Below are 13597 nucleotides of genomic sequence, written 5' to 3' on the forward strand. Positions count from 1 at the left end.
GCAGATGATGGGAGGCAAGGGCCTGAAACAGGCCACGGAAATTGCTATACTAAATGCCAACTACATGGCCAAGCGATTGGAAAAACACTATAGAGTCCTTTTCCGGGGTGCAAGAGGCAAGTATTAACTTTAGTCTACCATCACTTTGTTTTTTTTTTTTTTTTTTTTTTTTGGCTATACCACATTTGACCTAGTATGTGTTGTTTTCTGAAGTGGGCGGGAAACTTGTATTTCTTACCATGTACCAGGGAAAAGCATAGAGTTATTGGAAATAACTTCAATTTAATGAACAGTTCAGGGGTGTCAGTATTTGCAAGGCTCTCGATGAACTTAGTGTACACAGCCCAGGTCAACAAGGAGCCCACAGCACTGAGAGATGTATACATAAATACCACAAACTCAGTACCTCACAAAGTGCTATGGTAATGCCCCCAAAGAGTGGAGTAATTCAAGACTGTGCAGAGGCGTGATGGATTATTTGGGAGAGCCTTATGGGAGGAGGTGTTTGAGCTGAGCCTGAACGGAAGAGTACCAGACGCCCAGTAAACAGAGCTACAGAAGGAAGCCAGGGAAAAAGGAGTTGTCTGGGGGGCGAGACTGTTGGGTGGATGGAAGGGTGGGTAGGAAGAGAGGGAGCAAGTGAGGAAGAGGTTGAAGAGGTAACACGCGGCCTTGAAGGTCTTGGAAGGCTCTGGACTTTACCCTTGGGCCAGAGGTTTTTGAGCAGAGGAAAGACAGGATTAAGAGAATGTGAAAATCATTAAGACAGTTGCAGGGCGTGAACATGCTAATACTATAAGTAGAATCCGTAGGACTTAGTTACCGGTAAGTTGAGTGTGAAGAGAAATTTTAGGTAAGCCTATTAGGCTTAGACTAGAGGGAATAATCGATGGAGCAACAAAGTCACCCCAGAAGTGATGGGAGTGGATGAAGCCAGGTAGATATGCAGAGATATGCAGAGATGGACACAGAATCTGAGAGCGGACTCTTGGAAATGGTGAAAACCAAGGAAAGAATCTTGAACAATCAGAGCAAAACCCGTCAAGCAGATAAGCTACATTAAAAGGGCAGCTGGTGAGGGGGACTCCATTCCTGAGGTAGCTTTAGCGCCCCTGCAGCATTGTCACAGCGCCTGTCTCAAAACTCCCGCCCCACCTTGGCCTTCCTGCCTCTGCTCAGCCGCCTCCTCCCGGAAGCCTTCCCGGAAGCCTTCAGCTCTGGGCCTAGAGAACCGCTTCCTCTTGGTTCCTTCCGCACCGGGTTTTTCCATCAACTTAGAACTCCTGCAGGGTGGGGCCTGTGCCCACGACAACTCTCTTGCTCCCATACTTGGTTGGCATCATGTCTGGCACAACACGGGATCAACCAACGGATGCGCCTGTGTTGCTTAACAGGGAGACAGACCCAAGAGCGCATGGCTGGTCTTATGATACGAATCTTAGAAAGCACTTCTGCCTTTTAACAATTAGGAAGCCTTTGGTCACCTTTGAAAGCCGTTAGTGCAAAAACGTGAGGCAGATGCCAGATGAAAACGGGCTGAGAATTGCACTGAGGTTGGGAAGGGGAAGGGTGAAGCTTTCATGGTTTGTGGGAGTTCGGTATTGAAGGTGGGGGAGCTGCTTCAAATAAGGCGCAGCTTTGTTTTGGTTTTAAATAAGAAAATGACATGATTTTAAGCTGCCAGGGAAAAGGCTATGGAGAGGGGAGAGTGAAGTGACTAATAGACGGGGAACAAAGGCACCCTGGAGGCGATGGGAGGGGCTGGCGCTAAGCGCCAAGTGGACAGCGGCGGTGGGTGTGGGCGGCGCTGGGTGTGGGCGGCGCTGGGTGTGGGCGGCGCTGGGTGTGGGCGGCGCTGGGTGTGGGCGGCGCTGGGTGTGGGCGGCGCTGGGTGTGGGCGGCGCTGGGTGTGGGCGGCGCTGGGTGTGGGCGGCGCTGGGTGTGGGCGGCGCTGGGTGTGGGCGGCGCTGGGTGTGAGCGCACAAGCCCGAACCCCTGGGGTGGGGAGACAGCCGTCAGTAAGCAGCGTCCCCGGACCTCAGGCCACAGGAAGCAGGCCCCTCTTTGGCTCTCGGTTTCTCTGGCCCGTCATTTACATCTGTAATCTTTCATTTAAAGGCTGGTCTTGCCTTATAAATATGTATCCAAAGTGGGTGGTTCTGGAGTTTGGAAACAGAAAAAACTAAATAACCTGAAACCCTGGATAGAAATGCTCCCCACAGAGTAGGAAAGAAAGTTGTGGGCAATATGTCTGTAAGCAACACAAGAAAATGCTTCTGACGTGGGCATTAAAGAAGCTACAAGAGCTACTAATTAATTCAAATATTGCTCCTGCGCTATGAAATGGATCCTGCTTATGTACTGGCCTTCAGGATTAGCTTATGTATTTCTTTTGTCGTTATAGAAGTAATGTATAGGTGCTCAACAGGGAAATTTTGGAAAATAAAAAATTACGAGGAAGGAAATGTAAATGATCCATGGTTCCTTCAAGCAGACATAAGCACGATTAATACTGTGCTGTGTTCCTTCTATCTTAGATAGTTGAGATCATTTTACACAGTTTGTATCTTGCTTTTAAACTTTATCTTATATTGTGATCATTTCCCCATGTGTCATTAAATGTCCTTTGAAAGTGGCTACATCAATTCTATTGTATGGATGTACCCTGATTTAAGCAATTCTGTAGGGTTCCCCCCACCCCCAGTTGTTTGCATTTGTAACAATGTTGCAACGAGTATCCTTTACTTAGATTAAAAACAACAACAAATCCCTGGTTAGAGTCCTAGAAGAGAAATTATTATCTTAGCGGCTCTGAATTCATTTTAGCTTGTGATACACACGGCCTACTTGTCCCCCCAGGAACTTCAGATCGATTTCCTTCCCGCTGTTAGCACCTGCCAGTGACCGACACACCAGGGCCTAGAGGGCATGAAGAAGCAACACACGAAAAACAAAATATCTTTGCCAATTTGATGAGTGAAAAATGATCCTTGTGCTTTAATTTACAAGGTTGATGGTTTTTTCCGAATTTTTAATGTTTTTATATTTGAAACCTTCCTTCGGAGTATCTTGATTTCACAACTTCATTGAGATAGAATTCATATGCCATACAAATTGCCCACTTAAAATGTACAATCCAGTGATTTTTCAGTATGTGCACAGAGCTGTGTGATGCAAACTTTATTTTTTTAAAGCAAGAAAGAAACAGTGTGATCCAGACTACGTGGGGAGGGTGGCGGCCCTCCAGGAGAGAGGAGAGTGAGCGAGATGGTTTCTCAGGTGCCCCCCACACGCTTGGCATTTAAGTGGCTGCTTTCGGGCAGAGTCGCCCCAGCCCGAGGGAGGGGATTTGTAGCACAAAAAGATAGATGAAATTTCCATTTGTTTTGACATTTTACCCCAGAATGAAATAATGAATCCTATTGCTCATCCCCAGCAGAAATGGATTGGTGATTACCCAATCCCGAAGTTCATGAAACCGAAAATTGTCTTATGTTTGGTCTGGTAAACACACTCATACAATTTCAGGCTTAGTAATTTAGGGCCTAGAAAAGAATTATCACTGTACCTCCCGAGGGCACAACATAGAAATGTTTTTAAACACACTGTATTCCAAAATGTCTAATGGCAATATCTGAAGACCGTTATTCATCTTAATCCTATTTACTAGCTCTAAATAAGACTTTGGAATGACTTTGGATGACTCTGAGGCACTAATTTTAATGAACTCCAGCCTTCCCTTTATGAACCATTTCTTTGAGAGATTTGAAAATACCAGCTAAACTGTTGAGGCGTACGGTTTTGCTAAGCAAGGAAGGGACAGGCAAGAATTGAGATGGGGTAGCAGCAGTCAGATTTATTCTGCTAGGATGAGGAAAGAAATGAATTACCTCAGGTAAGATGATATATTTTTAAAGGAGGAATTTAAAAAATTCACAGATGTTTACTCTTGTGGGAGGCTAAGCTCACTTTTTGGTCTAAATGAAGTTCCTGTCAGTGGACTAGACAACTTTGTTAGTATCCCAATATTTTATTTATGTTTTAAATTCTTAAATGCCTATTTCTTTCTGATCTTAGACAAACCGAACTCTGTTTGGAAATTCCTGTGAAGAAGTTTCTTGGTGGCCTTTGTGGGTGGACATGGGCCTCAGGCCGGGCCGTCACATCCCCGGCTGGGAAGTGACCCTCCTGAGGCCAGGGGCCTGCCTGCCCTGTTCTCATTCCCAGGGAAACAGGCAGTTTTGATTGTTAGTTGTGGTCCCTGGATTGCAACTGAAAAGCTTGTCGGAGCGTTCATTGCCCATCCAAGCTTTATAGCGTAATTATCCGGTGAGGTCCATGTATTTCTAGGCAGTCATTCTGAGGATGTGGGATCAGTAAGGTCCAGTCCCAGCTCCCAAGGGGGGGTTTTGAGAAGTCTTATTTTTCTCTGGCATGTTCCCATGTCATCTTCAGCCTCGGAAGATCATTAACATTTGGGGTGCTGGGAGGGGGATGTTCTAAGCTTAGAGCCAAGCTTTTCCATGTTCCTACCCCTCCTCTCCTTGCTCCTTTGACTTGGTATCTTGCAGGCTCTGTTATAGTCATGGTTAGGCGCAGCAAAAACACCTGCTAAGTGAACATTAAAACTTGCGCTGATCAGTGTATACAATTTCTACCTCAGATTGCCCTGACTCACCATATGCCATGGAAGGTTCATATATCTTTTCGCCTTAAGAACTGCAAAGATGAACATCTTGGGATCTGGCCTTTAATAACTACCAAGTTTAAATTTCACCCCTTTCAGGACTCAAGGGGGGAGGGAGAGAGAGAAAGAGAAAGAGAAAGAGAGAGGAGAGTAACAGAAAGAGAGAGAGAGAGAGAGAGAGAGAGAGAGACAGAGACAGAGAGAGAGACAGAGAGAGAGAGAGGCTGAAATTCTACTAGTTTCCATTTGAAGGCATTAGAATATGGATTTAGAAAATAACATCTGAACCTCATTTTGAAAATGGAGCTCTTCCCAAACCACTTGGCTGCGGTGGGGGCCCCTGAGATGAAGTCTTGGTGTTAGCCGCACTGGCCTTGGCGTGGTGGGCCTTTCAGCTATTACTATACCTCTGCTTGGAAGACTCTGCTCTCCTTCCTCCAGCAAGAGTGACTCCCTCTCCTCCTCCCCGCCTCCCGGCTGCGTCCTTCAGAGCAATGAGCTTCACTCGCCTTCTTCCTCGTGTCATTGTCACAGTGCTGGTGCTGGGGTGGCTGCCAGAGGCTCAGAGAAGAAAAGTCCAAGGATGGGCTCCCCACATGGGGTAGCATAATAGGGCATTTAGGATTCCTGGCCTTAATAGTTGACAAGGATTTAAATAATCTCACGATTTCCCCCCTGAACATTCCAACGGGTCATCCCTTTAAGGCACTTGTTTTTCTGAGTTTACCTATGAGTACAACTTTTAACTTTTGACTTTTGAATCACTCTCCTCACCACTCACAAGTTTAATCCCTGTCATCATTAGAGATCGTGTTTTAAAAACATACAGTAACAGTATATTCGTCTCAGGCTCTCATCCTTTTATTTTCAAACAAAACCAATCCTGTCACATGTGTGCGTTCCATACGAAGCACAGCAGTTCATAGACTACCCAGGATGGGTAATAGCTGCGGCCATTCTGCGCAGGCTTGAGCACTTGTCTGCTGCAAGTATCTGTAAGTAGATTCATCGTTTGCTGAGTCAGGAAAGCAGGTCAAGGAGGAGTACATTATTGTCTCATGTGTGGATACTCCTCGAAGGGAATGCATCAGTTATGTGGCCATGGAATTTGGGAAGCCCCCAGGAGTGTTCTATTTATGAAAATGCTGACTGACTCGGTGGTCTATTACTGATGATGGATGGATGGTCATCAGCTCATTCTGGGGAGGTGGCAGCCTGGGCGTAGACAGGGGATCAGTTTACAAACTACAACAAAGTGAACTGGCCCCAGAGACTTTGGTTTCATCAACTCCTTGCCACTGGTGGTGTGCTGTTTGGCAGCCCCTATTTCTAATTCCCGGTGTGAAACCCAAACTTCAGATATCCCTTTGAAGAATCACGTAAAATTCTGAATGTGTCCTATGGATATATGTTTAGTAAATATGGACTTCATGCAGAAGACACAGTTATGTGATGTTGGGGGCAGGATGCTGAAAAGGGTGTCAGTGCATTCTTAGCTTGAAAAATATTTTGTATAAAAGGATCAGGCCTGTGATAAAACGTTGTATGTGGACTTTAGGTCCTCAGTATTAGAAATCATCTCATCCCCAGCAGGACATCGGCACCAAAGCCCTACATCCCATTAGCTTGCTGGCTCATGAGTGTGCTGCACACTAAGGATCAGACACATTTGCCTGACATGTTAAAATTTTGTGTGTGAAATCTTTGTTTCCGACTATAAACTTACCAAGTACCCATGTGTTTTAATATGCATTAAAAAGCTGGTATTTGCTCATTTGTTTGGGTGAAACAATAAGCTGATGCAAATCTTGAAACAATTTTCCTGAACAGGTTATGTGGCTCATGAATTTATTTTGGATACGAGACCCTTCAAAAAGTCTGCAAATATTGAGGCCGTGGATGTGGCCAAGAGGCTTCAGGATTACGGTGAGTGGCCTCATGGGAGCAACACCTTGTAGGAGAACTCGGGCTTTGGACATTCATGCAGCTGCCCTTGCTGGCTGTGGACTGCGTCCTGGTGGCACAGACAGAATGTGCAGGCACCACAGGACACTGCTCCATAGGCTAAATGGGGAGTCCAGGGTTCTCGGCAACCTTCAAAGTGATAGAGAAAAACTCTCCCTTATGACTACATTTGTAGTGCCCCTTGAAAGATATTAAATCATGCATCTTGAATCTATGCGCCAAGAAAAGAAGTCTGTATACTTAAAATTAAAAATCCCAAAGAAAATAATTGTTGCTCTGTGCCCATGTTTCCAGTAAATTCTTACTCCCATCCCATTCCTGATAAACAGAGAAGTCCATGAAGAGGTAAGTTGGAGTAACGGGGAAGGAAGTGGAGCAAGTAACCCGTAGAAGTATTAGAAATGAACGGCATTTGAGTTTTATAACCATCTCAGTCATGGCATGGCGGTTTCAGCTACTTCTAGAGCTGAAGAAGTAGGCGCATGTTGTTTTCACAAAGGTGCAATTTTCTTTGAAGGATTTTAAGAGAAACGGGCCCTTGGTCTGTGTGTTAGTGGATGTTCATTCAGCACAACCCTTATTAAAATACATTTTCTGACATTACCGTGTTTCCCCGAAAATAAGAACTAGCCGGACAATCAGCTCTAATGTGTCTTTTGGAGCAAAAATTAATACGAGTAATTCTTATAAATCTTATAAATCTTTTTTTACTATAAAAAAATCTTATAGTAAAATAAGACCAGGTCTTATATAAAACCGGGTCTTATATTAATTTTTGCTCCAAAAGACGCATTAGAGCTGATTGTCCAGTTAGGTCTTATTTTCGGGGAAACACAGTATTAATAATATCAAAGACCCTTCAATTCTCAGAAAGGCTAAATTGGGGAGACAACATTCACTGCCTTTCAATGGATGTGGAGTCCTGTGTGAATTTTAGTGATAATTTGAATGATTGCTTTTAGTAAGTGAAAACTTTAATAATTGAATAGTTTTACGACTGTGACTTATTCTCCCTTGAACGAATGATCTTATTATGTAAAGTTACATTGATAATAAATAGGAAAGCCAGAGAAAGGTTTCATTAATGAAAGTAGCAATGACCTCCTCAAAATCTCTTAGCTGTTCCTGTAACCTGTCTCAACCTCCCAGCTAATGGCTGAGGTGGCAGATTCAGGATAAGGCTTTCCTTCTACAATGCGTTGTCTGCATCACACATCTGACTGCAGCAGTATTTGAGGTAGAGAGACGAAGGGCTGAGGGAGGTGGTAGTTGAAGTTATTATTTTGATGTTTGATAGAGTGATTGCCACACTTGCCCTAAGCCCACAATTGTCCAGGTACTCATATGTATTTAGTAAGAGAGAATGAATGAATGAATGGCTAAGTAAAAAAACAACAATGAAAAGGGCAACATAGATTCTGGACCTTAATAACACCTACTGAAGCAGAATTTCCAAGGGAAAGGCCTAGTAATCTGTATATTTAACAAGCGTCCCATGGATGAGTCTTATCAGACAAGTGTGGGACATGCTGCCTCAGGACAGAGGTTTTCAAACATGACTAATGATTGGGATCACCTGGGGAGTTTTTAACACTCAGGTTTCTGAGCCTGACGTGAGACTTTCTGAATCCGTGTCGAGATCCAGGAATCTGTGTTCCTAGATAACTCAGATGGTTCCAGATATGGAAACCACTACAGCAGTATATATTGGGCTGAATTTGTTTCAGATTTAACGAGACCAGCTTTTGTTTAACATAAAAAAATCCCTTTCTGGTTTGGGTGACAGTTCTATGCATTTGTGAAATCTCATTAAATCGTTTAAATCGTAAATGCATTAAGGTTTGTGCATTTTTCCCTGTATGTCCATTTTATCACAAAAATATGTGGATATTGAATTCTAGTTAATGAAATGCATGCTGAAGTGTTTAAGGGAGAAGTGACCTTATGACTGCAACATACTTTGAAATACATCAAAAATAAGGTAGATGGATAGATGAATACATACGTGATAAAGCAAACAGAGCATCACTATAAAATCTAGGTGGAAGATATATGGGTGTTCACTACTTTTAACTTACCGGTATGTTTGAAAATTTTTGTAATAAAATGTTGAGGAGACGATCCTTAAAGCATATAATCATGACTAAAGCATCCCGTCATGCATGATGCACCAGAATTGGGAGTCACTGCAGTCCTGTAGGGCAAACTTAGCAGGCAGGTATATCAACCCAGGAGCCAGTCTTCATCTTTTAAAGTTACAGAAAAAGGGTAAGAAATGGCAAAAGTTGTTTTTGGCTTTTGTTCAGGAAATCTCTCTCGACCATTCATCTTAATGGAAACATAGGAAACCTTCAGCCTGTATTCAGAGTAAAGCCAAAGGCTTTCCACGTACCATTTCCCTGTCTGTAGGACAGGGACAATGACACTCCAGGCTCCTCTTTATCATTTGACAGGCTTTAATACTGTAGTTTCTCTTAATGGCAAGTAATACATGAGCGTTAGAGAAAGACTCGAAATCACAAAGTGAAATGAAAATCCTAGTCTCATTTTCTGGCAATAACACCTGTTAAAATTTTAGTTTTTAGTATTTACTCTTTAGTATTCTTTTAGTATTTATGCTTATTTATAATATTTTTAGTATTCTTCAAGGTATATATATATATATATATATATTTAAATAAAATGGAGTATCATGATGTAGTGTTTTTTTTCTTACTATTTTTCAATGTTGACCCAATTTAACAAATCTAAATTTACACACTTTTGATGGTTACATATTTATTGTATGGATAACCTGTAAAAGTTGTTTAACTGATCCTGGATCAGTTGGATGCTGGATTATTTCCTGATTTTCTTCCATAAACAGTGCTGAGATGAATCCTCAGATACATATATTAGCAAATTTATCTGATGGTTTCCTTAGGATAAATTATAAGATAGGGAGGATCTCTTCCAAATTGGGAGGTCAAAATGAGTGACACATGTCCCTGTCTCCCTTGAAGGATTTCATGCCCCTACCATGTCCTGGCCAGTGGCAGGGACTCTGATGATTGAGCCCACTGAGTCGGAAGACAAGGCAGAGCTGGATAGATTCTGTGACGCCATGATCAGCATTCGGCAGGAAATCGCCGACATCGAGGAGGGCCGTATTGACCCGAGGGTTAACCCACTGAAGGTGCGTAGGCACTGGTACTTGATTCAAAATGTCCCCTAGAGCAGAAACTGGTGTCTGATCAGGGTGCTAGCTAACCCTGAACTCTCATTAGAAGATGATATTCTTGCCTAGAATAAGGCCATTCTTCTGAGACAATGATGCATTCATTCCTTGGAAGTTTAAAGCTGCTTGAACATAGCAGTGGTTACTCAAGTATAAGGTGGATATTTTCTGATGGGTTTTAACTTCGTGTAATTGTTTTGGGGTTGTGGGAACTCGACACCCTCCACACACCCAACTGGTTACTAAAGGAGGGAGCACAGGCTGCAGGGCTTGAGTTGAGGAAGTCTTAGCATTCTGTGTTTGTGTCCGTTTGATGCACTCACTAGAGATGATTTACCTCACAAACTCGGGATAAAGGTAGGTACTTCTATTAGACCCAGGCGGGTAGTTGGCCTGACTGTTTTACAATATTTATGGCTTATGTTGGAGAAAATTTTGTTAGGCATTATCCTGCCTCTTCCAGAACACATTCATTTTTCTATCTGGTCACAGCCCTAAGTTTCTTGTTAGGTCCAGACATTATTAAGCTGTGGGATCATGGACTGAGAGCCGTGAAGGCCATGGTTGTGTTGTTATGGCCTTCAAGCTAGACAACCAGTCAAGCAGGTTCCCAAACGTCCAGCTGCAGGTGGAGAACGGGGGCCAATGGATGGCAGGAGAAGGCGGAGTGTGGCTTTCACAGGACAATGAAGTGATACAGTATGATTGTTTCTACTATCCTTGTTATTTCTCTTTTCTCTGGATACTGCTGATTCTTGCAGGATTTAGGCTATTTTTCAAAATGGCAATAGACGTGTAAAGAACATAACACTGAGTTACAAAAGCAAGTGGAGAATAACACGCATACCTTGTTTCCCCGAAAATAAGACCTAGCTGGACAATCATCTCTAATGTGTCTTTTGGAGCAAAAATTAATATAAGATCTGGTCTTATTTTACTATAAGACTGGGAATATAATGTAATATAATATAATACAATACAATACAACATAATATAAAAGACCTGGTCTTATTTTACTATAATTTTACTATAAGCAGGGTCTTATATTAATTTTTGCTCCAAAAAGATGCATTAGAGCTGATTGTCTGGCTAGGTTTTATTTTCGGGGAAACACAATAGCATGATATATGTTTAAAATTGTACCAAAAAATGCTTTATGCTGTTTATTAATATATGAAGTAACAGTATAAAAACATGATGAGGGGCCGGCCCGGTGGCTCAGGCTGTTAGAGCTCCATGCTCCTAACTCCGAAGGCTGCCGGTTCGATTCCCACTTGGGCCAGTGGGCTCTCAACCACAAGGTTGCCAGTTCAATTCCTCGAGTCCCGCAAGGGATGGTGGGCTCCGCCCCCTGCAACTAAGATTGAACACCGGCACCTTGAGCTGAGCTGCCGCTGAGCTCCCGGATGGCTCAGTTGGTTGGAGCGCATCCTCTCAACCACAAGGTTGCCGGTTCAACTCCCGCAAGGGATGGTGGGCTGCGCCCCCTGCAACTAGCAATGGCAACTGGACCTGGAGCTGAGCTGCGCCCTCCACAACTAAGACTGAAAGAACATCTTGACTTGGAAAAAAGAAAGTCCTGGAAGTACACACTGTTCCCCAATAAAGTCCTGTTCCCCTTCCCCAATAAAAAAATCTTATAAAAAAAAAATGATTAATTTAAAAAAAGAAAACATGATGAGAATGGTGAACACTGAATATAAGATAGTGGTCATTACTGGGGAAGAGGGTGAGCAATGAGACGAAGAGGAAATATGCAGCCAGTTTCAAGTGTATTTGTAATTTTTTACTTTAAAAGTTTAAGCAAATATGACAATGTTGATTTATAGTGGTTGTAGATGTGCTTATTATGTTACCATAACTTTCTGATATTTGAAATATTTCAAATTAAAAAATTTCCTACCAAAATTTCCTTCCTCCTAAATTGAATCAAAATAAAACAGCCGTTTCTGTCCATGGGCTTCCGTCAGAAGCTCACTGGCTGAGGTGAAGTGTTCTGCTCTGATCCCTCTCCCATCCCTGTCTGTCTCAGATGTCGCCTCACTCCCTGACCTGCGTCACATCCTCCCACTGGGATCGGCCATATTCCAGAGAGGTGGCAGCATTCCCACTCGTAAGTTCTCCTCTGAAGCTAACTGTACTAGTTGGCATAGGGTTCACGTGCGTATGAGGGGCTCCCAGGCTTGTAGTCTCTCCTTAGTATAGTAACTATATATGGGACACTTTGTGAAATATGGGTCATGATGCAGGACGCAGAGCACAGGAATCGGCTTTCAGAGCTCTGAAGTCAGAGTGTCACCACAGGCCTGGGAATTGGCAGGGCGCACAGTGGAGGAAGATCCAGTCAAGCAGATGTTTTCTACCATCATCCAACAGGGAGATGGCCCCAAATGCAACCTTTCCTTTCTGATTCTTATATGAAGGAGAAGATACTCTGTAGTCTGTTTGATGGGATGGGGACAAGCATCAAAAGTTGGGATTTTTGGGACAGTAATGAAGAGTTGGCTTTTAGCTTATACTTTCTGAGTACTTGTTGGGCTAGTGGTCTTAGGCTTTGACGGTACCACTGTAATCTCCTCTCCCAAGAGAAACCTTTCACAGTACCCCAGAATATTTCTGTCTTTTGTCCCTTGCAGCCCTTTGTGAAACCAGAGAACAAATTCTGGCCAACCATTGCCCGGATTGATGACATCTACGGAGATCAGCACCTGGTTTGTACCTGCCCCCCCATGGAAGTTTATGAATCTCCATTTTCTGAGCAGAAGAGGGCCTCTTCTTAATCCCCTCTGCCTGAGTTCAAGTGACTGATTTGGTGCCTCTCTGGAGCATTTGATAAGCAAGAAATATTTCATCTTCAACCCCAGACTCAAGTTGGGGTTTTATATACTACATATATTTTTGTAATCTCTGTCAAGGTAAATGTAAATACAGTTAGCATAGTGAGTGGAAGCTCGTCGTTGGAATACTGATTTGCTTCGGTGCTGTTTCCACATGTAGCAGTTCATGTTCAAGTTGCCTTGATTGGGAGCCATTTTTAGTTTTTTGCATAGAACATTTTGGGTGTGCTAGGAACTTCAACTTTCAGTGTAGCAAGTTTGCAGATGTTATAGAGGTGATACTGGAGATTCGATAGACTTATTTTTGTTCCAAATAAGTCCTTATGGACTGTGCCATCTGTGGGAAATCCCAGGGCAATGTTTACATTTTATATACGCTACAGAAATCTTTTTCCTCTGACTGATTTGCCTAATCTGTAATAGCATTTCTGAGTGTTTCTCTTTTTACATGTGTATGTTTTTTTTTTTATCTGCAATTATTAGTACTCTAATAAAAGCATTTCAATTTGAAGAATGTCTTGGTCCATTTTTCAATCTCACTCCCCTGTACAGGTTCAGAGGGATTTGAAGGGTAAATGAGAACACCTAACCCAATATCCACTGTTACATTATCAGTTTTGTCTTTGGCTAAAAAAACAGTAAGTCTTAGTGAATGTCACTTTAGCCCTTTTTGTTAGAACTGTGTTATGCTGTGTGTAACTGAAACCCAGCTACAGAACTTTAATCAAATAGTTTATCTTTTCTTGTTTAACGGTAAATCCAGCAGTAATAAGGCAAGCGCAAGCCTCCCTCGGCATACAGGTTTCATCCTCAGTCCTGGGTGGCTGCTGCATACCCAGGCATCACATACCCATTCTAGATAAGAAAACGGGGGAAAACACAAGACAACAG

At 42.9% G+C, this 13597-nt stretch overlaps 1 protein-coding gene across 1 annotated transcript in view; it reads left to right on the plus strand.

The window, feature by feature from the left end:
• GLDC (glycine decarboxylase) overlaps nt 1–13217 on the plus strand; it is a 75639-nt gene extending 62422 nt beyond the window's left edge. Inside the window, exons 22-26 of the mRNA XM_033123944.1 lie at nt 5–116; nt 6518–6613; nt 9655–9827; nt 11902–11982; nt 12506–13217. Coding sequence (XP_032979835.1) covers nt 5–116; nt 6518–6613; nt 9655–9827; nt 11902–11982; nt 12506–12649 — 606 coding nt within the window. The 3' untranslated portion in view covers nt 12650–13217. The remainder of the gene's footprint in view (nt 1–4; nt 117–6517; nt 6614–9654; nt 9828–11901; nt 11983–12505) is intronic.
• The last annotated feature ends 380 nt before the right edge of the window (nt 13218–13597 follow it).

This window comes from Rhinolophus ferrumequinum, chromosome 12 (genome assembly GCF_004115265.2).
Source record: "Rhinolophus ferrumequinum isolate MPI-CBG mRhiFer1 chromosome 12, mRhiFer1_v1.p, whole genome shotgun sequence".
Classification (NCBI taxonomy): domain Eukaryota; kingdom Metazoa; phylum Chordata; class Mammalia; order Chiroptera; family Rhinolophidae; genus Rhinolophus; species Rhinolophus ferrumequinum.